The sequence below is a fragment of the Pocillopora verrucosa genome, chromosome 4 (genome assembly GCF_036669915.1).
Source record: "Pocillopora verrucosa isolate sample1 chromosome 4, ASM3666991v2, whole genome shotgun sequence".
NCBI lineage: Eukaryota > Metazoa > Cnidaria > Anthozoa > Scleractinia > Pocilloporidae > Pocillopora > Pocillopora verrucosa.
Window position 1 is genome coordinate 12,486,615 of NC_089315.1, and position 27,185 is coordinate 12,513,799.

Here is a 27,185-nt window from a genome sequence, read left to right on the forward strand (position 1 = left end):
CCAGAACACAACTACATAATTTATGCCTATTCTGATCCTAAGGGAAATGATGCTATCAGCAGATCAGACTACTACTGTGAAAAAAGTCACAAGCATAAACAAGACTGATCTCTTAAAAATATCACACTTACCTTACGCAAGACAACAAGTTAATTTTTAATGTTACGATGTTTACGATGTTCACAAAAAACACAACATAACTTTATTTGTATGTTACTCGCTTTACCTTTTACCGACTTGTCGAACGCGACAATCTACATTCGTTCACCAGGTGTTTTCATCTGTTATTATTTAGAAAGTCACAAATAGACACAACAGAACTTTACTTGTATGTTACGTTGCATCCGTGCATTTGTTGTTATAGAAACGAACAACGCTTCCCTCTGTTGTTAGAAACAAACAACGCTTTTAGAGTCGTTACTCAAACGTATTTCAATTCTGACCATACAATCGATTTCTGTGTAGTCAAAGTCTTCATGGCATTTCTAGAAACAAGAAAGAGTTTCTCAAGCTTACGAAATGTCCGTGAGTAAGAAACGAGTACATACCAAACGAACAACGTTTCATTTTTTTGTCAGAAACGGAGAACGCTTCCCTTTGTTGTTAGAAACGAACAACCCTTTTAGAATCGTTACTCAAACATATTTCAATTCCAAGCATACGATCGATTTCTATGTAGTCAAAGTCTTCATGGTATTGTTAGAAACAAAGAAAAAGTTTCTCAAGTTTACGAAACGTCCATGAGAAAGGAACGAGTACATACTAAACGAACAACGCTTCATTTTGTTGTTGGAAACGAACAACGTTTCCCTTTGTTGTTCGGAACAAACAACGCTTTAAGAATCTTCATGGTGTTGTCGGAAACAAAGAGCGCTTTAGTGATAAAAAATTTCTCAACGTCATTGCCTATATACAGTCTGAAATTCTGATGTTTTTAGTATCTGTTTCTTCGGGCGACTTGACTTTTTTTTTCGGGCGACATTAATAAAATTTCGGGCAACATGACTCAGGTTTTGGGCGACTTCGGGCAAGATGACTCTCGGGCGACTTGACCGGTTACCAATTCAAAAAATTGCTACAACAGCTACCTCGAGGTAGCAACAGAATGAAATGCTTTGCTTGAGCATAATATTATCGTGATGCATTAAAGTGGTTAAACACCAACGTTGCTTATTTGCTGTGATCAATGAGAATGGATCAGCATTGATAATTGGTTCAAATCTGAACCATTTCTTCTGCGACGACGAGTAGGTAAAAATGGGTCTCTTTAGGAGCGATGCACAACTGAATATATATGTCCACCGTTTCTGTCCGAGTTCCCGTGATCTTACTGTTCCTGATAAGCCGGATCCTTGAGGGAGTTCTAGGAGAAGAGTGCTGTTCGAAAACCTTGCGATTTTTCTCAAACAAACAATCCCTTGACGTGGGGATTTCCTCATGTTTCTCATTGCCTATTTCATCCCTCTGAAGGGCAACAGCTCTGTTAAAACAATTTCCATTTTCGCTGACAACGACTTCTTTCCTTTGGGGAGGTATATATTCAGACGCCGGAAATCGTTTATTAAAAATGGTACCAAGTATGAATAAAAGCTTTACACTTCCCTCGTATCAACATTATTTCAATCCATTTTTGATGAAACAGCGGCTAAAAAGCGCGGATCTGTCTCCAAAACCGTTTTTTTTTTGGACTTCGAAACAACTTTTCGCCATATACTTGCCCCGGGGATCCCAGAAAAAAAACTTTGACACTGCATTTTGATCAATCGCGTGACGCTTAATATTTCAGCGAATGCTTCGTGGCGTTGCTTTTCGTTTTAATGATCGATATCTCCTAATCTTTTTCGCCTGACTCGGATGCACCCTCAAACCTCAAGTTTCGTTGTTGTTTAAAAATCATATTCAGCAATGCATCAATCGGAAAAGGTGTTAAGTCAGGCTGAGATCTAATGGCACCAAATTTTGTACTCAATAAGGTGCTTTGTTCACTTGTTGTTTACTGATATAGGGTCAGTATAGGCCCTTACGGATCCTTACGATCCCTCGTGAGGTCAGTTGAAAGCACCATAGTAAAAAAAAAACACAAAAAAAGAAAAAAATTCGGGTTAATCGTGATTTCATTTCAACGTTTCAGTTTTTGTTGAACTCCAAAAATAGAAAATCCACTGCTTCGAGTGGCGCATACATGTCGAAAGTATTTATTCACTGGTGGAGGATAATTTAATTCCCAGAGCTGAAACTCTCAGGATGGAAATTATAACATTGGAAGTTAAAGGAAATATAATTATTGTAATGAAATGAAACGTACAAGATACCCCAGATACCGCTTTTAGCAACTGAAGTTGACTCTATTTTGACGGACCCCACTGGTTTTTACGTTTCCAGTGGCCGCCGTAAGAAACACAAAAATATGCATATTTAATTAGGTAAAAATTGAATTTTCAAACTTTTAAAAATTTCTCCCTTAAAATAAGTCGGTGGAACTTTAAACTGTTTTTCATAAAATAAAATCATTCAAGGGAGTGTTATTTCAAAATATCAATTTGGGACTATCTGAATAATTGGGACTATCCATCGATTCACTTGACATTCCGTTGTTGCAGAGCGTCTGATTACACTGTTGTTGTTGTTGTTGTTGTAGTAGTACACGAGTGTGTTCATTTTAAACAAACAAGAAGTGGCGTATGCATCACACATGCCATGGCTCACGCTTTTCCTTGGCCAGTAGAAAGCAGACACTTGATTTTGTTCAGTATTTGATGCGTATCATTGGTAACAATAGCTTCCTTCATTTGAATGATTGACAGTAGATTGTAATCATGACATACCTCACCTACTACAACATACCTCACCTAATACATGTAGTACTAAGTAACCTTTTAGCTGGAGTAGAAAGTGATATTTGGCTCTATGAACCTATTTGACTAGCTACCAGGCGTCTTCTTCATCTTTCTAGCTCAAGGAACGTCTGCACGAAAGACAAAATGGCTTACACTTGGCCGGTAGTCGTTGCTGGCATTTCGTTCGTAATTTACTACACACGCCTCTCTTGGTTGTTGTTGCCATGTCTTCTATTTGGGGCGTTTCTTGCGTCAGGTGGAAAGTCTTTTCCAAGGGTGTTCTTTCGTACAATTTTGCGTGATCTGAGGTAAGACCTGCTGTCTCTCCTCATACGAAGGAAAAATTCGTGTACTAACACAACTCCGACCCAACTAAAAATGAGCACTGGAGATAAAAGAAACAATTAAGTATCACTATAAGCTTTGTACAAATATTTTCGTCCTGATGTTATTAAACATCGGTGAATTTATTCTTGTCTGACTATGCTGCGTAAAGTATTCAATGGATGGAGCGTATAATTTAAGGTTAAGGAATAAGATGAAAAAAAAACAACTTCTATTGGCAAGAATTCTGTTCGAGTATTTGTACACGATTCTGTAATTTGTTTATATTTGGAATTAGTAGAGTTAGTGGTCAGCTTCGAAATCGAACCAATGAACGCTTGTACCAGACATGTCTGACATGGCACGCAAAGGGAAAACTTCGGCTCATACGCGATGTCTGAGGGTCTTTAAGGGCTCAGGCCCTATGGGGTCTCATTCTCTGTGGTTCTGTAGCTCTTTAGCTCCTTAGGTCTTTCAGTCTGTAGGTCTCTGGGTCTCTACGACATAAACTCCATATAGTTTTATTTTAATTATTGAGTTCACTTTTATCTTAAAAAACCAATATTTACCATCAGGGTCGTTTACTTGGTTGCAAAGATTAGTATTCGAGTCAAAAGAATTCAGAAGAAGGGAAATGTGACTGTTGCTGACTTATTTCGAGGAACAGTGTCTAAACATCCGGGGAAAGCAGCCTTCATATTTGAACAGACAACTTGGACATTCCAAGATGTGGAGGATTTCTCCAACAGAATTGGAAATTATTTCAAGTCACAGGGCTACAAAAAGGGAGATGTAGTGGCTGTCTTTCTGCATTCCTGCCCTGAGTTTGTTTGCATATGGCTGGGTTTGTCTAAGATTGGTGTGATAACTGCCCTCATTAACAACAACCTTCGACTAGAGTCTCTGAAGCATTGCATATCTGCTGCAGATCCCAAGGCAGTAATCTTTGGAAGTGATCTTTCAGGTGAAAAGATCATGTCTTCTTTGTTAACCCTTTAACTCCCAGACCAAATTTGTAATTCTCCTAACCATCAACCATACAATTCTTATGATAATAGTTCAGAGAACTGAGTCTTGGATCAACCAATTATTCCCAAATTGACATTTTCTTTATTCTCATCACTTATTTGGTTGATATTGTATTGATATGGTAAGGAGAAATTCTGTCTTGGTCACTCATGGGAGTTAAAAGGTTAAGTGAAGTAACCTTTGCATGAGAGGTTGGAAGTGGGTTCAATGCTAACATAATGGTGTCAGCCAAGAAAAATAAAATAATAAAATAAAAAAATAATGAAAATAAATCTTTTAACTATGAACTTTAATTAAAAAAACACAGACATATCAATTAAGACATGAGGCTTTCATAATGCTTTTCAACTTTACAGAAGACATACTATTGAGACCACTCTAGCTTGTTTAAATCATGAGTACACTAACAAGAAATTAGGGTTCATTATTTTTTTTTCTTTTGCTAGACCTTATGTATACTATTATTTATAATTATACCAGAATTTCAAAGTAAGGTTAAATTTAGAGTAACATTGACTGCCCTCTGAGTATCAGGTTCATGATAAATTTGTCAGTAATTTATCTTTTACTGTGCAGTCGCTGTGAGAGATGTTCGTAGTCAGTTACCAGAGGATGTGGAGCTGTACAACTTTGGAACATCTCCTTGTTCTGAGGCTTCAGCTAAGAGCTTGCTTCGGGAATTGGAAAGAAGTCCCTTGAAACCACCACCTGCTGATGAAACACAGATGTTTGAAGGTTAGTTGTCATTTTTCAGGGAGTATCCAGTGTAAGAAATATATTGATCATGTGGTTTGTGCATTTTCAAGATTCAAGAATCTGAATTCTCTCCCCTTTCTACTGTACCAACACAGCCCTCTTCACTCTTTAATTCTCTTGGGTATATTCTCATTTCTTACAGATGCACTGATGTATATCTACACTTCAGGAACAACTGGATATCCTAAAGCCGCAGTAATAACTCATCAGAGGTAGAAATGATACAACAATGGATTTATGTTTGACAACAATGTTGATGATGTCATTGATTCCCTCATTTCCCCTCTTCCTTACTCTGTTAACCCCTTTACACCCTAACATCAGCATCCATATTCTCTTTGCCCTTTTCCGTACATTTTCTGAGGTGCTGACCAGGAGAATTTGTTTTCAATAACAATCAAAACCTTCTTTAGTCAGAGATCATTTCTTTTTTTCTTGTGACCTTAATGTTTGATTCAGGGGTGATATTCTTTGGAGAAATTTGGTGCAAGTCCCTCTCAAGAGTTAAAGGTTTAAATTCTTGCCCTAACAAGCCCATATTGCTGCTTGAATGTGTGCCTATGGACATTTCATTAAATATTTAATCATGTTGTGAAAGAATTTTTGACTTCAGGGACTTGAAATAATTGGGGCATTCAGGAAATTTGTACTTTAAGCTATTGCACATCCTTCTGTCCACACCAATATACAGTCATGTGTTACATGGTACACTTTACCTTTTGTTCCTTCAGGTTCTTCAGATTCAGCTGTGTTCCCTCTCTGTACAATATTACATCCAAGGACATCATGTACTGTACTCTACCATTATATCACTCTGGAGGAGGAGCACTTGGTGTGGGAGCTTGTCTTTTACAAGGAGTCACATTGGTTCTGAGAAAAAAATTTTCTGCTTCTAAATTTTGGGAGGAATGTATTGAGCATAAAGTAACAGTAAGTAGCTAAATTTTATAAAATAATTCAAATAGTATGCACGTTCTAATTGGCCATAAAACCATTTTACATGAGTGTATGTAAACATGGTTTTCATTCCTCTTTCATTAGTTATTTTATAAAAGAAATGTAAAATGGTTTCCATGTTTACATAGCCTGATGTAAACACGCGGGAGGTTGGGAGAACACAAGATAAGTGTAGGAAACCACGATGCTTTAAACATGTGCAGCAGAAAAATTACCTAATGCTGGCTGCCAGCCAGCATTTAACTTGATGCCTTAACACTCAAGAAACAAAATTTGCAAAATTTTTCTGTTGTACTTCTGTACAATCAACTGGTGATTGTACATGAGCAAAAGGAATATTTTTGAAGGAAAGAAACATTTGCATATATAAAACTTCAATTTTATGTAATTCATTGGGAGCTGAAAATTTTTAAATTCAACATCTTTTGGTGACCATAATATTCCATCTGGTGATTGAAACAAAAAAGTTAAATCACCACTTGGTACTTGTGCAAATAAGCTCATTTTGAACCCTATGAGTAGGAAACTGGTAGCCACAGCAGCAGTGGGGGTATGACAGAAAGTTTGGGGTGCATACTGTATTAACCTCTTCAACCCGAAAATTTTCTCCCTACTGTTCTTCATATGTTTCCTCAGGTGCTGACAAGGAGAATTTGTCTAGCAATCAAACATTTTTTTTGTTGGTTATCATTCCTTTATTCTCTTGACCTTAATGTTTTATTCTGGGGTGATATTGTCAGGAGAAATCTGATGCTAGACACTCATAGGGGGTAAAGTTTTAACAAGATTGCATTGAGAATGATATTTCATCATTGTTATGAATGAAAACTCCTCAGATATTTGAATTGATAAAAAAGAGATATAGGATTAGAGATAAACTGATAAAATTATTCCAGAATAACTATATAGCTTTTCTCTGTCAGGTGATCCAGTATATTGGTGAGCTGTGCCGCTATCTGCTAGCCCAACCATATTCACCATCAGAGAAGCAACACTCAGTACGTGTTGCATTTGGCAATGGATTACGGCCTCAAATATGGAATGAATTCCAGTCTCGTTTTGGTATCAGCAAGATTGGAGAGCTTTATGGTTCTACTGAAGGAAATGTGGCATTTTTCAACATTGATTATACCCCATGTGCCTGTGGTTTTGTCTCAGTTATTTTCCCAAAGTTGCTTCCATTTTATTTTATTAAAGTTGACCCCATTACTGGTGAGTTGCTTAGAGATAAGAATGGGCTGGCAATCCAAGCAAATACTGGGGAACCTGGACTTGTAGTTGGAAAAATTGTCAAAGGTAGTGTTTCATTCTCTGATATTACACCACATGCATTGCTGACTGGTTATTGTTAGGGGTGTCAATGTTTTGTTCGTTTTTTTGTGTTTTTTTTTTATGAAGACAGGACGATAATGTTATTGGTGTTAATTCTAGCTAACACACTGCTGGTAAAACAGATCTGGAACTCAATTCATTTGTGCTCTTTACTTTCGTACTTACAAGAAGAGATTTATTTTTTACAATAGAACACAGATGTTGTCTTTCTCGATTACTTCCAAACTGTGTTTGCTTTCAAATTAAAAAAAAAAGCCCAATAAGTGTTTAACCCTCTCATGCTCAAGATCTCAGTTGTAATTCTTGTTACTTTCTGATTCACATTTCTTACATTGTTAGTTCCAAGTTGTTGTATTTCTTCCTTCCAATCACCTGTTTGCTCAATATCATATTCATACTGCAAGGAAAAATTGCTTATCAGTCTGTATAAGTAATTATCAGTCTGGTAGAGAACAGATTTAGGTTACTACAGTTCAACTTTAGGGACTAAAGCAGTCAAGACAGGATCCCAAATTCCTATGATTTTATTCTTCAATCTGATATATATATATTTAGCTGTAACTATAGTTTTATATTCTTTAATTTTAGCTTTATTTTTTTAAACCATTTGTATTGATGCTTAAAAACCCATTCAGGAAGCTTCAATAAAGATCTGTATCTGTATCTTTATCAGTCTGTATCTTTAACTGCAAACAGCTGGATGTGGTTACTGTCTCTAACAGCTCCACATCTTAACTTTGGCATAGGGTTTGTGCACAGCATTGACTTCCAAATGAAATTTTAGATAATTTTCTTGTGTGGTTTCTGTTCTCAGGCCATGCAAATTTTGGTGATTTCATGTTACTGCCCATTAGATGGTTTGTCTGTTTTTTATGAAGGTCCCCATGGTGAGGGAAGGGGGAAGGAGGCAAATAATGTATAGTAAGAAGAATGCATTATTTGTGTTTGCTATGCTAGTGCGTCATGATATAGGTTATGGATTTTTTACTTGATGACAGTAATATTTGCTATCTCCTTTGCAGAGAGAGGCATTACATTTGATGGATATTTGAACCAACAAGAAACTGCAAAGAAACTTGGCCACAACATTTTTAAGAAGGGAGATGTATATTTCCTAACTGGAGATCTTCTCATCAAGGATGAGTATGGTTATGTTTATTTTCATGATCGCATTGGAGATACATTTCGCTGGCGAGGAGAAAATGTTTCTACAGCTGAAGTGGAGGCAATAATGAGCAATATACTGAGTCTTCGTGATGTGGTGGTTTATGGTGTCAAAATCCCTGGCACTGAAGGAAGAGCTGGCATGGCTGCCATTGCAGATCCACACAACAAAGGCATTGACTTGAGCTCTCTTGTTCAGGGCTTGAAAGAAAAATTACCAATTTATGCTCATCCCATATTCTTGCGAATAATCCTGGGTGATGTAAGTCTTACAGGAACATTTAAACTTCAGAAAACTAAGTTAAGACAAGAAGGATTTGATGTAGGAGTGGTGAAGGATAAACTTTTTTATTTTGATTCACAAGTAAAGCAATATGTAGATTTGGATGAAGGAAAGTATGCTAAAATTGTTAGCGGTGAAATCAGAATGTAGGATTTTGTATATACATGTTTTTCATTTTTAGTTATATACTTGTGCAACTTCTGTACAGAACCACAATACCATTCCAAAACTTAAACTCTTCACTAGGTTTCCGGGCTTTGTACATGATTTCCTGCAGGTTGACTGCTAATAGTTATTATTACCTTAAATTCAATAATTCACATACGTATGTTTTCAGTACTATGATGATTCACATGTCATAAAATGTAGGAGTATAGTTCATGTGTTTTTTGTCTTTCATTTTCCAACAAAATCACTTTTAAATGCTACTTCATACATCATGGGTGTACACATCTTGTAGCACTGTTGAACCGTTTGGAAAATTGCATGTCTGTTTCTTTGTTTATGTTTGACATTGACATATCAGGAACAAGATATTTTGTTGCATATATACAATGAAATTATAAAGAAAAGCAAGGTAATAGCTGTATAATCGAGTCATAAGTTACTCTTTCTATTCTGTCTTTTGCTTTTCAGTGCAATGTATCAAAAGACATATTTATATATAAATAATTCAGTGCTCCAAGCTGCGACCATTTTGGTCACTCTGGCAAGTTAAAATATATTTGGCAACTAAAATTGCAACGAAAGTCATCAATTGGCCAATCAACCACCAGATAGAAAAAGGAAAAAAAGGAGTACAAACATTTTTTAATGGCCTCTATTTTACAATTGATGGTCACAAAAAGGAAACTCTTAGGAAAAAGTGAGCTGAGAGCCCTTAAATTTGGTTTTTATCATTTAAGTTGATATTGTAGATAGGCCACTGTAAGGAGTTTCTTAAGCAGTATTTTGAGCATTAGTCCTTCATCATTTGCTCTGAAAAAGGGCTATAAACCTTCAAAATATCAGCTTCTAATAGAAACTCATACATAACCAACTAATTTAGTAAAACTAAATTATCTTTTTGTACTCTCCCACCAACCCAGCACCACAGTTTCTAATTATAGAAACTTACCCCCTTTATTCATATGTATATATGTTTGGTGTGACATGTAAATTTAATTATAATGTAGCAATAAAAACAATTTTCTGCTATGTGTTCTGTGATCAGTCACACTTGCCACTAAAATAATAAAAATCTAAAACTATGTACACAACAACATGGGATGAAGAACCAGAATTAAAATCCCCCACTGATGATATTTTCCAGTACATCAGAGAATCAGTTAGAACCAATTGAATTTGTTTTTGTAGCATTGAAACTGTCATGCAGTCACAGGAACATTAAACAAGGTCGTTAAGGATTTCTTTTTGAATGCATCATAGGACAACTATTATAATGCTAAAGGAAGCAATATGTTTTTCTTCAGTTAATCCTATTACTCATGAGATCTCGTTACAAATGTTTTCCTTACTGTTTGCCATACAATTCTCACGAAGCAATAATGCAGTTTGATTGTCCAGTTGAGTGTAGTCCTGAGAAGGACTGTTGTCAGTAATGGTGACTGATGTTTTGACAACCTGGGCGGAAGTCATCATCAACGTCAAGTGAAAGGTTGTTGTCAGTCGAATGTACTTAGTCTGGTTTGTATAAACTGATTGGTCAGTTTTGACAAGATGTTATTGGCTGTAAGACTCAAGTGGTGTAGGTCAGTCTAATCACAACTGACTTATTCCACTTGAGTCTTACAGCCAATAACATCACGGCAAAACTGACCAATCAGTTTATACAAACTGGACTAAGTACATTTGACTGACAACAGCCTTTCACTTGACTCTGATGATTACTTCTGCTCAGGTTGTCAAAATGTTAGTCACCATTACCAACAACAGTCCTTCTCAGGACAACACTCACCCGAATGATCAAACTACACTATTACATGTTACCCCTGGGTTCAAACCATTTACTGAATTCTCATGATGTTAATTCAAAGAATTTGATTTTGAATCAACTTTTAATCCTTGTAAATTAACTTGTAATTAATATTTTTCTTTGTACACTTGATACTGATAGAACCAATGTCACAGATGTCATGGTTTCGAATCCCCTACAGGCCTGAATTTTTTTCAGGCCTAATGTTTTCACTACTGCTTTAGTAGTGTTCATTACTGTGAAGATCGCTTTCATATTTTGGGTTCAAATCCCATACAGGCTTGAATTTTTTTAAGCCTTGTTTTCACAACTGCTTGATTAGTGTTCATCACTGCAAAGATAGCTATCACATTCTTTTCTTAATTCAAATTTTACATATATGATTTTCATATGTTCACAGTCAAAGAAGTATTTCCTAATTAATCCATACACAAAGTTTGGCATAACTTATCACATGTACCATCAAGTAATTAGGAGAAGAATTTGCATCGCTCTCCCTGTTTTGGACTCAATGCCCTCACATTTTAGCATTTCCTTTCTTGAATTATTACTTTCAGTTATATGATACTCTATCTAGAGATAATTTGAATAAATTTGATTCAGCTATTCACAAGGCCCAATTTCTAAGTTTCCATATTTGGGATTGTATTGTCTTTACTATTACCTTAATTGGTCATTATGCACTTATAAGGAGTGTTTAATGCGCATCCGATACGCAACTTGCGCGACCAAAAATTGCATGACAGTGACCCATATGACCACCATCATTTTTAAACGTGAATGTAACATGGCGGATAGACAGAACACCTCTGGAAATGAGACGATATTAGTCAGCTCTGGTGATGAAGACGAAGATGAAGACGTCGAGGGACTTTTTAAAGAATTTGTTTCCAAAGTTGAGAGATGTGTAGACCAAAACGATGTGGTGCTTTTCCTGAAGCTGAAATTCGCGGAGGCTCGGTCCGAGTTCGTGTCATCCGTGAAATTCAAGAATGCTCTGAAATGGAGGACGAGAGAAATGAACAAGTCAAATGGCTACATTTATACTGGAGATATTTGTAAGCTTCTCTTGCCAGATTCAAAGGTGGATAATGTTGACGAAAAAGCCAATGATGTACATTTCGCGGGAAATGGACAAGCAGTGAGTCCCTTCACTCGCGTGGAAGGCGACGTAAACAGAGCGATCGAACTGACTGTAGTGGACAGTGAACCAGGCTATCTCACAACAGATAAGGGGGCGAAACTTCCCGAGACTGCTGTCCCCTCAACGAGCAGCACAAGCTCTATTCAACCTCCTTCAAGTGGTATTGTTAATGGAAGAATTAATGAGAAGAAAAGACAAATGGCAAGTCCTTCGAAACAACCGCTTACCCCTAGAAAACGAAAGAAGCTTGTCAAAAGAATGGAATTGAAGCTTAAGAACCTGGCAGAGAGAATTCAGATTTTAAATCAAGCAGAGTTGAGTTTGGATGAAATGGATATGAGTGACAGTACATATATTCAAGAATGTCGTCTGAAAGAGAAATTTAATCAAATCTGGAACAAGATCTGTAGAGTGCAGGGAAAACCCCCCAACACAGGAAGGGTAACAGAGAAAGAAGTCAAGTGCCCAACCACGGGCCTACCAGGGATAGACCATGCCATAAAAAAATTCATAAAGAATAAGAAAGGTCGTTTTCCTGATAAGTTTGACATCAGTAATGTAATACAAGAAGCAAACAAAAAGTATGGCTTGAAACTGTCAACACAAGCTCTCAATGAGATCAGTGATGAAGTGTTCATGTGTATAGGTAACATTCTACAGAAGAGACGGAAGAGAGATTTTAATTTCAATTTTGGATGTCACCTCACAGATGATTGTAATGCCAGTAATGACCCTGCCATAAATGACTTAGCACTTCGCAAGAAGTTGGAAGAAAACAAGAAGGTCAACAAAAAGAATCTAGATGAAGTTTTTACAAAGTTTGTGCGCTATGGACGCATGAAAGCTCATGATAGCACTGATACCTCAAGCAGCAGTGATGTTGAGGAGGAAAGACCTGATAAGAGTGACAGAGTCACAATGAAAAAGAGATTCTCTTGCATTTCTGTCACACAATCATCAGATTCTAGTGAAAATGAATGCAATGACTTTGGGTTGACAGAAGGTATGAATGACAGCACAAAAAAGATCAGAAGGGAGGAAGGGTTTGATGACGATGAAAGTGACTTGCAAAACTTTTCCATGAAGTCTCCTCATCAACTAAGAGGAAAGAAGAAAGAAACAGAAACTGAGACTAAACTTGACATGGAAAACAATACTCCATTGCAATCAAATGATAGAAATCTGTGGGAAAACTCTGCTATTGTTGAGTTACCTACCTCAGCTCTGTCTGAATGCAATGAAATTTGTGTGAAACACAAAAATATAGTGAAAATGGATGGTGCCTCTCAACCCTCTGTTGTTGAAATTTTGGAGCAAACAGGCACTAGTGGGAAAGAGAATACATTACCTGATCAGCCTGCTGTTATAGCACCAGAAAGGATTAACAACAGTGCAGTATCCACAAATCAGCAACCTAACGATTCTAGCCCAAAATCAGATCGTTATATTGTCTCTGCAATTAAGGAAGATCTAACAACCGAACCAGTAGAGACTTCTTCTAAGTCTTCAGTGACTAATAATTCCCCAAGTCATGTGATATCAAGTGTTGATGATTTGTCATTGCAGGAGACTAAGCCTTCCTCCAGTACAAAATCAGATTCTCATGTTATCACTGTTGATAAGGAAGGTCTGACAACTGAACCAGAAGAGAATTTTCCTGAATCCAAAGAGAGTAGTACTTCCTCAAGTCATAAAGTATCAAACATTGACAATTCTTCTTTGCATTTGACAAAGTCTTCTCTTTCCAGTGTTAAATCAGATCCTAATGTTATCACTTTAATTGAGGAAGAGCTAGCTGCTAAACTAGTAGAGACCTTGTCTGAATCTCAAGAGACCAGTACTTCCCCAAGTCGAGTAATCTCCAGCTCTGAAGATTCTTCAGTGCAGGACACAAAGTCTTTTCTAAGACCTGTACTGTCAACTATTAAAGATTTTGATGATAAGGCACAAGATGTGATTGGCAATGTAACTGGTTCTTCTTTTCATTCTGATGTTGACAACAGAGAAGTTGTTGCTGGAAAATCTCCAAAGGAAAATGGTTCTCATGATGATGCACCAAAGTCCACTCCATCTAGGAAAAGAAAAGGTGTAAACTTTACTTTATCACCTCTTACTGTCAATATTAAACCTATATCAATTAAAGGTCACAGGATTTTCCCCAAGAAGAGGAAAGCAGAGAATGGATTGCTTGATTTTGAAAGTCCACTGAAAAGTTTCTGTGAAGCGACTTTGGAAATTAGAGGAAATGAGCCATCTTCCTCTTGTAACCTCCCAGAGGCCATAAACAATAAATTAAATTTTGATTGCAACAATAGATTATCAAAAATTGAAAAGGATGAACCTTCTGTTTCTTTTGCAAACAGCCCACCAGACCAAAGTATCAATAGTGATAAGTCTGGTATTGAAGCAACAGCATCAAAGAGATTGCTGCTTTCTTTGAACAAGATGGGAAGAAATTCTCCTATCAAGAAACAGGAAACTTCTGAAAGGACAGTTATCTCCATTGTACTCTCAGATGATGATGACAGTGATTGTGAAATAATCAAGTGAATTTTTGTGGTGTGTTCTGTTTCAATGTGTTAGTGTCCAAAAATTTTTATTAAAGCTCTTAGGTTGCTGGCTCCAAATTTAACAATTGTAGTTGTTTTCTAAGTAGAATAATGGGTTTTGGGTAAGGTGATCTCTCCATGTAAGACTAACTCCCATAGAAGCTGATGCCTATGCTGGTTTCCATGGCATCTAGGAAATAGAATCTCCACCACCCCCCCCCCCCTCCCTAAGATGGTATGTTATTCCATCACAAGTTACCCTCTAATAGTTTCTAAGGTCTCCCTTACAATTTGTATGTTTTCATTTATTCTCTTAGTTGTGGGAGGCACCATGAGGGTGAAAACTGCAAACACAGCACTGCTTAGTGACTCTGTCCAAGGCTCAAACCAACATCTCTAGTCCAGATTTTAGAATGCTGATCATTAGGCCACTGTCTTGTCAACCCCTAGATCTAAATACAGATTCTCCCTTCTTTTTGTCATTCATAACCAATAATTTTAAGATCTAAGAATTTGGTGGTCAACCAAACATTCCCCTAACAGGTAATTATTTCACTTCTCATCACATTTCTGCTTGAAAGTGTATGGATGTTGTAGAGAAATTCATGTCTGGTCACCTCTGGGAATTTGAAGGTTAAAGATATCAAGACCTTTTTTTAGTGACCATCTATGAACATTATGAAAAAGGAAAAGAACCCATGAAAGAGTGCTTAAATGACAAATTAGAAATATAAATATCCCAATGCAGATGTCCAATTGCAAACAGTTGAAATGCCTATGCATAAGTGCATGATGTAATGATTAAAGAGACAAAAGGAATCAATCAAAAAGAAGAATTTTGAAATATTTAACAATCAAGTTTTTAACCATAGTTATCACACCAAAAAATTGTTGAAATTGAAAGAATTAAGGATTTTTGCCCCTTGCAAAAATTACAAAGTGAATCAAATGTCCATATTACTTTGCTCAGAAATTCCCCTTAGTGCAAGTGTTAGACAGATTAGGTACATGGATGTTCTTGAGGTCTATAAAATTTGTTATGTCTAATTTCACCCATGATCCTGCTCAAAAAGCCTCTCTCTTCTCAAGTGTTTTACGAAAACAAGGAGGAGGCTTTTGTCCAGGTGAAACGAGTGTTAAGTTAGTCAGTAGTAGACTGAGTAAAGGGTTAGAGATATGTAACCTGCTCTGCTGCTGGATGTGTCACTCAGAACTGCAGAAAACAATGTAGGCTTCAAGCAAGCTGTGAGTAATGACATCATTGAAGTTTAGACACCCTTGGTGTCTGGTATCACATACTTATATTTACAAAATTGTGGAATGACATTTATTGTTCCTCTTGTTGCAAAAATTACACTCGAGGGAAATTTTGTCGAAAATCCTTTTTTTTGTGTGTGTCAGGTATTATGATAACTGCATGTTGTCTAGTAAAATTTTATTTGATTCTTGAAAACATCAAGAAAGCACTAATTGAACATGGTTCAATTATCTTTAATAATTGTGAGACAAATACAACCGGAAGTAAATGACAGGTTGAGCCTTTAAGCTGTTTCCGCTGAGCCGGCTAATCTAGCAGTTCTTTCCGCGCATGCGTCTGTCTTGATTTTGGCGCGATGCATTATTTACAAACCACGTTTAGAAATAATGAAAAGACGGTTTCTGTTGAGGGAGGTAATAAAGTTATTAGCTGTCGGAGAAAGAACCTTGTGAAGATGAGCATTGTGGCGGCATATGGTGTTGGACGATTTAAAAACAAACGAGGCCTGAACGGTACTTAGAGTGCAGACACTTATAAGCAAAGCGAGAGGGTTCTCTCCAGGTACGAAAGATGTTAAATACCAACGTAGTTGTGGAAGACAACCAAGTTATCAGGCTTGTCCTCGATTTCTTGGATTCTAGAAAGCTTCATAACTCCATGAGAAGTCTGGAGAAAGAATCTGGAATCGTTAACTGTGGTTTCTCGGATGACATTCTGTTTTTAAGAGACCTTGTTCTCGACGGCGAGTGGGAGGCCATATTGATCTTTGCTCAGCCATTTGAAGGCATTAACGAGTTTGATTCAAGACAGTTCCGTTATCTTGTTTTGAAGCAGAAGTTCATGGAAGTGTTGTACTTCAAGTCGGGCTTCGGTGGAAATTCAACAAGCTATTCGATTGAGGATTTAATAAAGTGTCTGAATCAACTGGAAGAAGACTGTCCAAACAAGGCTGAATATAGCAAACTATGTTGGCTGTTAACTGTTCCTAATTTATCTGAGCAACCGGAATATCGCGACTGGAACCCCACTACTGCAAGGATAAAGTGCTTTGATCAGATTCTTGATTTACTACGGAAGGTCATTCCCATCGAGAAAAAAGGTCTCAATGGGAAATTTCCGAAGCCACTGACTCCAATTAGAGACAGATTATTACACTTATTAATTAAGGGACTGTGTTTCGAGAGTTGTGTGGATTACTGTCAGTTAAGAGCAATTAACGGAGATCTCTCAGGGGAGCTTGATGTTTGCATTGGAGACAATATTTTATTTGGGCCATCACAAGAGAGTTCTGGTAATTTTTTGTCTTGGCTCAAAAATCTCTCTCAAGATGCATTCATTACACCTTTTGAACCAGTGAGTTTAGAAGTGGACTTGAAGAAAGGAAAACAAACACCTGGTTTTTTATATCACAAGTCTCCTAAGAGAGATGATGCTGAAATTCTTTCAAGGAGTTTGTCTCTTTCAGGGAGGCCAGCCACAGCAGATATGGCTTCACACCTGTCCAGGCTGGAAACAGAAGGAAACAGGGGAGCATTATCTGACAACAGACCACATTCCAGTCAACCTCTCAAAGGAATTTCACAATCGTATAATGAGTTTCACTACAAAGGCTCTTCAGAAAATGAGCCATTGAATAATGCAGGTAATATTGGCCTCCCTAAAAGAAGATTAGACTCAAGACATGAGGGTGAAGAAGAAGTATTGGCTGAAACTGGTATACTAAATGATGATACAAATAATGTTGAACATGAACAGGATTCTTCTCAACCCCTAGTTGCTAATGGTACAGACTCGAGTTGTGATCCTGGGGCTATTCATATGCTGAAGGAGCAGCAACAGCAAAATGTTTTGAAACAGCTTGAAGCCTATGAGAGGCAGAAGCAAGATCTTGAACGACAACTTCTAGAGTTGTCCTTAAGAGAGACTGCTAATAAGAAACCTAATACAACAGATAGTACAACATCTCAGCTACTCAGTCATAGACCAGAATCCAGCGATTCTTCTAATGCCTCTCAGAGTAAACTCTTATCTAATGATGTTGGGTTTAAAAGTCATCCAAGTCATCAGCCAAATGGAGAGGCATCAATTCATGGTCTATTTGAAGGAAATGTGAATCATGTTAACAGTGAGGATTATTTGCCATGGCCTCAAGGCAGCTATCAAACACCAGAAAGTGTGAGGCCATTTCTAAATCATGAAAAAAATGATGCAACTTGTTTCTCAGTCACTCAAGTCGTGACATCAACTCCTGCTACAAAACCAAAGAATAAACCTGAGGATTTAAACTTGGCAGATACCAAGGGTAGTCTTACTGCCTATGATGGAGTGCCAATTACACCAGCAGAGCAAACATTTCCTAACACTCCAGTATTAAATGGACATACACCGTTTGGGACAGGTCACTGGGTTGCCTTGGCAGACGGTTCAGGAGTTCTGAATACCAGGTAAATGACTTGCAGTGATAAAAGTATTAGAGCAATATACTGATAATCAAGTTCATTGTGGTTGTTTAATTGAATGTTTGTCAAAACATTCAAGTGACAAAACATTTTGTGACTACTACTAGTAAATCAATAGAAAATGTAATAAGTCGTAAACCACATTGTGCTTTGCATTGCATGCTAACCATGATGTGAAATTGTTTTAAACAATGTTTTAGTATGAAATTGTACTTCTAACAGTACTATAAATCTATGGCAGCTATTTAATAATCCAGCTTCTATGTCTAACTTAAGTGTTTAAAAGGTCTTGACTCTGTTTACAGAACAGTTTTCAATTGGCCCTTAAAAGGAATCCATTATTTAAAGGGTTGAAGCAGACACAACTATTTTGTTAGAGTTTGATTCCAGTTTTCAGTTCAAAGGATGCCTTCTGACTATCCAATTATTGCTATGAGTGCAATTTGAACTTGTCATGGTAGAACATTGATGTAAAATGTGTTGATGAATTTTGAATAAGTAAATTTTATCTAAATAGATTTGTAAACATGCACCATGAATACTAGACTTAAACACTGGTGTAGAAGTGACATATAGCCAAAACAAAAGAATTAGGTTTGCGTGTCGGTGCTCTATATTCAATGTGGGATTTCAGTAATCTTTTAAAACTGATTGCATTCTGGAGTGATAATATAATTCTATTTAAAATGAATGTCTGTGATGGTTTAATGTCATTTTAGTACACCGAAGTCCACTAGGCAAGGATTGAAATCTACTCCCGCACCACTTGCATCTCCTATCCTGCATGTAGATGGTGCCACACCCCCATGCAGCATTCCTCTTGGTTTTGTGAAGGAGACACCTAAAGATGTTGTAGAATGCAACAAAACAGATTCACCGATGCTCCCTGTATCAGCCTCTGACACAGTATTGGTATGTTATCACTCAAATTTCTAATTTTTAAAGTCCTTTGGACCAAACTCTCACCAGCCATTTTTGTTTTGGTGTCATTTTACTATAACTATCATAATGCAATGTTTTTTGTCTCATATTTGAGATCAATAATCCCAGTGCAATTCAAATAAAAGCAGCACTCTATTGGTACAAGATTGTTAAGACCTGAAAGATTTTGGTGGTTGTAATCGAATGCTGCCTTCACAGTTATGGCCAATGTGCTTTTTCTGACTGTCATGTTAGACCAGAGATGACAGGCTGTAGATGTTTTGGATTGCACTGTTTGTCTATGGTGCTCTAACTTTTGTGTTCACTTGATATCTTTACTTCTTGTCATTCTCCTGACAAAGTTTTTTGAGTGTTTTTCCTAAAATCTTATCCACTATGTTAAGATGCCAGAAGTAAAATGCACAAGGGGCCCATTTCTTGGATAAGTCCTGATAACTTAATGAGCCTGCAGCCATATTTTAAGATCAAAATTTAAAATAAGAGAAGCAGGTTCTGCCACCATAACTGGTCCATTTTGTTTCTGTAGCTGATAGTTTTATTGTATAATTTTCATAATTTTTGAAACCTCTATCATGAATGAAAACAGGACAGCTTTACAGGCCCATTAAGTTATCAGGATCTCTGAGATACAGGCCCCAGCTTGCATGGCCCCCTCTTATTCCTTTTGCATTTGCCTTTGTTTGAAAGTGTATCATTGATACCAGATTGTATAGGCAATGGCTATATTTGGTTTAATTATGTATTTTGTATTTTTCAAAAGGGAAGGTAAACAGGAGGGAGTAGCTCTTAATTGGATCTGCTAAATTGATAAAGTTAGATTTTTACAGTGGTATAAATGATATTCCCAAACACTGAGCACTGTATAGGAGGGTTAAGTATAGTGATTTAACTAAGTTGTGAATGACTGAAAGTTAAAATTTAAGGGAAAAAAACAGGGTTTGTTTTAATTTGTGCTTCGTCTGTTTATTAAAGTTACTGTCAGTTCCAACCGCTTAAATCAATCTTTTTGACAACCCTAGAGTAAAAACATTTTTGTTTGGTGAGTACATGTATTTGGTAGAGATTAGATGGTCTTTTCCCTTCTTGATGACAATTAAAAACCCTCAAAATGTCACTAACCAACTGTTCTAAGTGGTTGTTTACAAGATATTAACTCACTACCCTTCACACCTGGCTCTTCCTTCAATGACATCATATCTACTTTCATTTAATTTTTAACACCTGTTACCAAACTGTGGATAGTGTGTAAGGTCTGAATTTAGCCACAGTCTAACTTACACTCAAGCTAGTTGCTCAGTGAATACAATGCCTGTCTTCATCTTCAAAGTAAGTGAATTGAATCTGGTTTTTCATGGTGGAGAAGCACAAGAGAGTGTTGTGATCTTTGTAAATAGTTTTTCTCATGGTTCTTAAAGGTTTTCACAGTTCATTTGTTGTCACTTGTCTTAGTTACTGGTTTACATGTAGTTATGTCTGCAAGCTGTGCTAAACACAGTGCTGCTCTGTTCTTCTTATCTGACCTTTGTTTTCTTCAGTTTATGCTTGTTTTAAAATTTGCATTTATCCAGGAAACACTGGTGCCTTTGAATTCCTACTGTGATTCAAAGAGTATCCTGTAGGTCACATCTATTTGTCCATTTCCATTTGCTCAACATACAAAGTGTTATGGTTTCTCTGGTTACATTCTGAGTTTGGTTTATAATCTATGTAAGAATGGTTTTATTTTCTTAAAGTATTTATTCCATTAGGAACCAGAAAATGTAAAGGAAATGCAACAGTATAATTTTGGAGTTTTCTGATCAAAAAATGTGTACCTCCATGATTATTTATTTTGATTGCCTTTCTTGATTGAATTACTGGTACCTGTGAGGAGTTTGTTTCCTCATCCCAGGGATTTTAATCTAAAACTGCCCTCTGTCATTGCTCTGCTGTGTAGAATGGTTATGCAGGTACCAGTAGGTACTGGAGGTTTGATCAGTCAAATCCACTGAACCATTTGGTAATCCTTAAAACCTATCCACTTGGCTGGTTGTTGGATCCTCAAACAGGTTTCATATTTATATGAGTTAAGTTCTTGTCATCTTGAACACACATCTGTGTTTATTACTCATGGAAGATCAAAAACAGCCCTTAGCTCTGGTTATCTCTAAAGTAAGTCTTTGAAGTGTCTGTTGTTTGTTTGCTGATTTATATTGTTTGCAATACTGTTGTTCAAGCTTGATTCCTACTATGCAAGACAGGCGGTTATTTCTTTTCTTGTGACTTTCAAGGTTCTAATATTATTTTGACATAGAGAGGCTCATTACTCTATCAGGCCTCTAAAGGTCAATCAAAACTCCTTCATTTCCCTTTGGACTTGGACTTAATGCAAGCTGTTTGCTGTATATTTAATCTTGAGATTCTTGACAGAAGTTTAATACTGCTAGACCTTTGTGATGTTAGAGACAGAATTATTTTGTCTATTCCATGTTACGCCAGTGACATAAATGGACCAATTTTTACCTTTTCTTTTTTACCTTTGAATGAAATGTTTTGGAAAATAAAATGTATCATATTAATTTTTTCTATCTTACAGGACAAGGAGAATGGTGTCTCCCATAATCAACAGATCCCTTTGAAACGAGGACCAAAAGTCAATGGTGTGCGCAGAGCCTTGGTGCCACAGGGTGGTAGTAAGCACAAGATTGGGGCCATGGGGGAAAATAAGGACATTATAATCCCATCTCAAGGTGAGGGCCTCAGTGGTAATGTACCCACACCAGAGATTATTAAATCAGCCAACATTGGGAGCAATACACCTGCCAGTCACCAAATACAATCTGCTAATGTGAAGATGGAACCAGTATCACAAGGTTTGCATGAGGGAGCAGTACGAGAAAATGGGCAACCTAAAAGGAGTGGTATGACATTTGTAGTTGACTCAAGTACGTAAACACCGTATTGAAAATATACACATACATTTATTTTCTTTAATTTTTACATAATTATATTGCTATTTGTTACAAAGCGGAGGGTACTGTACTGGAACAAGACTGCAATAAACTGACTGCTTTTCCTGATTCACTCTTTTTGAAAGAAAATTTTGATCACCATGTACTTCATATCATGGAAATGTTATCTTTGTCAAACATTGAGCGCAAATGTTGTGGGTTATTTACATGTGTATCAGTTATTTTTTGAAAGGTTGCACAGGATCAACCACCTATTGACTTTTTATGCAACATCCAGTTCTCCCTCCATTTCACAAGCAAATTTAAAAAATTTGGAAGAGAATTTAGCACAAGCCACTCTTGTTTCCTTTTCCATGCACCCCTTGTTTTACACTTATTTTATGGTTATACTCAAGAAACGAAAGTAATTTGCATAAACTTTGCAGTCAAAAACATTCACAGCTTAAATTGTTCGACTTTATTTCATTGTTAATGAGAACTGGGTCTTTATCAGGAACAGAGAATCAATCACAGAACTCAAGAGCTCCAAGTGGTGATCTTTATCTAGGAGAAAAAAAGCCTCACAAGGAACCTGATAATGTCATTCAGAAAGGTACTGATACTGTAGTTTTCAGCACTTTTAACCTTTTAAAGCCTAAGAGTGACCAGCATCTAATTTCTCCTTATAGTACTACTGCTGAATCATTCATTAAGGTTATGAGAATGAAAGAAATGATTGTCAACTTAAGATGCTTTGATTTTTAAACAAATTCTCCTTGTTAATAGCAAAGGAAATGTGTAGAGAAGAGTATGGAGAATATGGATTCTGATGTTTAGGTCATTGCTGTGCATTGGGCAGGTAAATTTCTAAATACATTTAAATAGGAATAGTAAACCTAACTTGACAATGCACTTTTTCTTAATTTTGATGCAATAATTATTTCACAGAGAGAGAAATGGGGACAGTTAACATGACATTCCGTAAACCTTCTACCAATTCACCACCAAACAACACCACAGTGACTATCAACAATGGTAATCATAGAAATCATATTTCATTACTGGAAAAACAGAGAGAATTTCTGCAGTCATCCTCTGAGGCCAAGTTTTATACAGTTGCTACTCTAGAAGATGTGCAAGCTATCAGAGCAATAGCATTTCATCCATCAGGAGATTTGTTTGCTATTGGGTCAAATTCCAAGACTTTAAGAGTCTGCACAGCTGAAGGGTTAAACTCTCAAAGGAGAATGGAAAGGTACAAGGTTTTAGTATGTCATTCACTTTTCTTATTTAACAACAACTTATCAGTTATCTTTAGTTTGAGATTTATTGAAAATATGATTGTAATTTTTGTGAAGAGTGAACATGACCACTCAGAAATAGTAAATGTATGAAAGGAATTGGTCATACATAAAAAAAAGAGAAATTCAACAATATTTTGGAGGTAAAAGTCAGGAAATTTGAGTATGGTTTCCAGGAAGTTGTGGAAGATATAAAAAGTTGTAGAAAAACAGAGGGGAAAAAACATCTCTACATTAATCTCTCAATCAGAGAGTATGGAAAACATCAAAAAGTCCCTGGAAAAAGTCATGTTAAGTCATAGAATTTTGTGACTTAGAGATAGTTAAATCCTTGAAGTATTGGGAGGTAAATTCATGGCCAACTTCATCTGCTGTTTGTTTTACACTTTGTTAATATGGTGAGTTTTTTCTATAGTAAAGGCAGTGGCCAACCTCCACAACCAACCATTCTCTTCAAAAGCAACCGTCATCACCGTGGCTCCATTTATTGTGTAGCATGGAGTGCTTCAGGGGACATAATAGCTACAGGATCAAATGACAAAAGCATCAAGATGACCAGGTTTGATGCTGAAACTTGCTCTGTGACTTGGCCAGGGCTGGAGCTTGCTATCCACAATGGTACAGTTAGAGACCTGGCCTTTGTTTCCCGAGCCAGTGGGACACCAGTTCTAGTGTCTGGAGGGGCAGGTATTTACTTTGTTTTCAAGTAAATCTTCCCCTTAGAGACACCTTGTAAACACATTGACCACACAAAAATGCTTGATGTTTTCTACCCTAAACTGCCCTTTTCTCTTCAAAGTTTAACCTCAGGAAATTATCTTTTAAGGGTCTCATTACTCTATGTAACCTTTTAGCCCCAACAAGTGATTACCATCTAATTTATACTTACAGTGCCATTTCTGAATCATTAAACATTAGAAACATTAGAGTCGCAAGAATAGAGGAAAAGCTCCTGATCATTAAGTATTTTCTCCTTGTTGATACCATTAGAAATTTAGTGAGAACAGTATGGAGACTTACTATACTTGAGCAAGGGTGTAATAGATTAAAGGAAATTTTCGAAAACTAAGAGTTAGCTCCACAAGTGGTATCTTTTGCTTTATTCTGATGTTATCTACTTACCGTTCTTAAATCACAGTGCGTTGAATTTCTTGTTCATTCTATCAAACAGGAGATGGAAATATTATGATCTCTGACTGTAGTACTGGTCAGACAATAGGACAACTCAAAGGTCACTCAGGACATGTCATGGCTGTGTATGCTGACAGTGATGATATCATAGCCTCAGGGTCAGCAGATAACACTGTAAGGTTGTGGGATCTGAGGTCACAAAGATGTATAGATGCCATAGCAACTGGTGATAGCTGCGTGGCCTCTGTTTGCGTAAACTCATCAGGCAACATGTTAGCTTCAGGTAAATGACACAAATCTTTTGTGTGATGTACAATTTTTGGTGAAAGAGTGTAATAGTGTGTGTGGGTGTGGGTGTCCCTGAAGAAGGCTGTTGTTGGTGACTGATGTTTTGACAACCTCAACCTGAGAGGGAGTCATCATTGGAGTCATCATCAGATCCATCATCAGTATAAATGCTGTCAGCAGGAGGGACCAATATGAAACAAGTTCAAATGAAAATTTATTAAACTAACACTGAGTATTTTACCACTATGATTTATTGTGTTAGTCTCAAATAATTTTTCTTATCAAAGTTAAGGGTTTTGCATGGTGTAATTTTCACCAGCCAGTAGTCTCTGTTTAAGATTGGAGTTTGTTTTAGACTTGTACCATGTGTTACCGCAGTTTTATCTTTCTGGCTTAGCTTTAAAGTTTGGTACAGTTTTGATACTAGGCCACTTTTTGCTATGATGAATTAACTGGAATTTGCCATACTAGCAGTACATATCAGCACCTTATCAGTCTCCAGTTTTGTTCTATACTAATGTGTGGTTTTCTTCTGCTGTTTTTCTCTGTAACCACACAGGCCAAGAAGATGGAAGCTGTATGATCTATGACATTACAGCTGGGAGAACCCTACAGCTTTTCAAGCCTCACACAATGGATTGTAGATCAGTGCGTTTCTCACCTGATAATAACTTTCTTTTGACTGGATCTTATGACAGTAGTATAATCTTGATGGACATAAGAAAAGACTTAGAGACACAAGTGCCACCTTACTCTGTTGTGGCTCATCATAGAGACAAAGTCATCCAGTGTCGTTGGCACCCTACTCTCCTTGCTTTCCTGAGCTCTAGTGCAGACCGAACTGTCAGCCTTTGGGCTCCAGAATGCTGAAAAATTGGAAGTGCCTTTTAAGGTTTGGCCTCTTTAGAGTAAAGGAGAGCTTGTGGGATGTTTCCTCTAATATGATGGGCACTTTTGAAGCCAACAGAAAGGTCTTTCAATTGTAGAACACCACCACAGAGTTCAGTCAAGTGTTTGAACCATTTGAGACTTTGATTTGATGTGATGATGCCTACTGAATGAAGTTGAAATGATTTCCTATTTGGCTCAGGTCATTTTTTATCACCAATTTATACCCAAAGAGAGATCTTTGCCACAGGAAAGCAGTACCGCAGTGACCCTAGTGTTTAAAGAAGATCTACCTAGTAGAAATCTTGTGAATTTGTGTGATACAAATCTAAAGACAACTTTCACCCTGTAAATAATTTACATACATTTAGAATTACTTGAATGACACTATTTTCAATGATGCACCCATCAGTTTTTGAGACTTAGATAATCTATAAGGGATGAATATTGAAGCTGTAAAAAATTAACTTCCAATTAATAACACATAGTAACAAGTGACAAGATGGTGTAGATATTGAAGTTGTTTCTCTTTTATTTTTGAACTTATGGTAATCTTCTCCAACTTCACTTAGTTTTGTTTTTCTATGTTTGGATTTTTCTTCTTCTTTGATTTTTTTTAAATAGCATGTAGTGGCATAACTCTCTTACATGAGTTGGGATACTCTGCATGCAACAGAGCAACATTTGGAAGTAATTTTTAAAGTGGAAATTGTCTCTACCTTCACCATAGAAACATTTGGATAGAACTAAACACACTTCTATAAACAGTTGAATTTCACATCTATTTTCAAACATTTTGAAGATTATCTGTGGCTGAAAACATTTAGTGGTAAATCCATCTTGGACATTGTAGGAATATCATCCTGAACTCTTTATTATGAAACATAATGAATCATACATATGAACAAAATTTTGTGGCAGATTCTTTAGCAAGATAGTAAACCACGTGTACATAGAATACAAGTTTCTTACATAGTAAGTACCAGTTTCTAATAATTGATGCTCCTTATTCTAAGAGGTCATTAATTCCATGCATGGTTCTATGGTATTTGTTATGAATTGTTTTATTTATAGTGTTATGAGATTTCAATCCAACAATCAATTGTTATTTAAAGAAAGGTCACTTTAATTAAATTATTGTCATCAATCTGATTGTGTACCTTGTGTGCAATTACCCTTTGCATTTGTGGAGAAAAGAAATTCTGAAGTTACTTGGTGTTCATGATATTTATTGTATGATTTTTGAAAAACAGATAATGCTGATACAATAAACTCTGATAACTGAATTACAACAATGTTAAAAATTCAATAGATCACTAACCAGTAATCAGAAATAAAAATTAAATTGATACAATTGTAATTATGGTTTTCAAGACTTTTTTAGGGTTGAGCCTGTCAAATGGTAACTTCCCACAAGCAGATGCGAAGAGATAATCTCAGCTTAACCGTTGAAAATGACTTCCATATTGCTGTTATACAAGCAATGTAAACATGTACATCTAAGACAACACAGATGAACCTGTGCAGATACAAGTCTCATTAGCTTCTGGGAATTTTTTATTGGAAAAAGGCTGGCCCAACGGGCTGCAAGAAAGGAGACTCTGATTAATTTGGTCTGCCCAGTGGGCTGCTAGAAAG

General features: G+C 36.7%; 3 protein-coding genes across 3 annotated transcripts; all 3 read left to right on the forward strand.

Annotated features, from left to right (window-relative positions):
* The first annotated feature begins 2,781 nt into the window (after positions 1–2,781).
* Positions 2,782–9,879, forward strand: LOC131795995 (long-chain fatty acid transport protein 4-like). Its single transcript, XM_059113638.2, has 7 exons — positions 2,782–3,145; positions 3,737–4,125; positions 4,767–4,925; positions 5,089–5,158; positions 5,678–5,876; positions 6,827–7,199; positions 8,258–9,879. The coding sequence occupies exons 1-7, from the start codon at positions 2,982–2,984 to the stop codon at positions 8,830–8,832; spliced, it is 1,929 nt and encodes a 642-aa protein (XP_058969621.2). The 5' UTR covers positions 2,782–2,981; the 3' UTR covers positions 8,833–9,879.
* A 1,550-nt stretch (positions 9,880–11,429) lies between these two features.
* Positions 11,430–14,422, forward strand: LOC131795992 (death domain-associated protein 6). Its single transcript, XM_059113634.2, has one exon. It carries the CDS (start codon positions 11,445–11,447, stop codon positions 14,349–14,351), a length of 2,907 nt encoding a protein of 968 aa, XP_058969617.2. The 5' UTR covers positions 11,430–11,444; the 3' UTR covers positions 14,352–14,422.
* A 1,548-nt stretch (positions 14,423–15,970) lies between these two features.
* LOC131796037 (WD repeat-containing protein 47) lies at positions 15,971–26,694 on the forward strand. Its single transcript, XM_059113690.2, has 8 exons — positions 15,971–18,052; positions 18,787–18,979; positions 21,585–21,933; positions 22,454–22,552; positions 22,888–23,194; positions 23,656–23,927; positions 24,412–24,654; positions 25,219–26,694. The coding sequence occupies exons 1-8, from the start codon at positions 16,179–16,181 to the stop codon at positions 25,527–25,529; spliced, it is 3,648 nt and encodes a 1,215-aa protein (XP_058969673.2). The 5' UTR covers positions 15,971–16,178; the 3' UTR covers positions 25,530–26,694.
* The last annotated feature ends 491 nt before the right edge of the window (positions 26,695–27,185 follow it).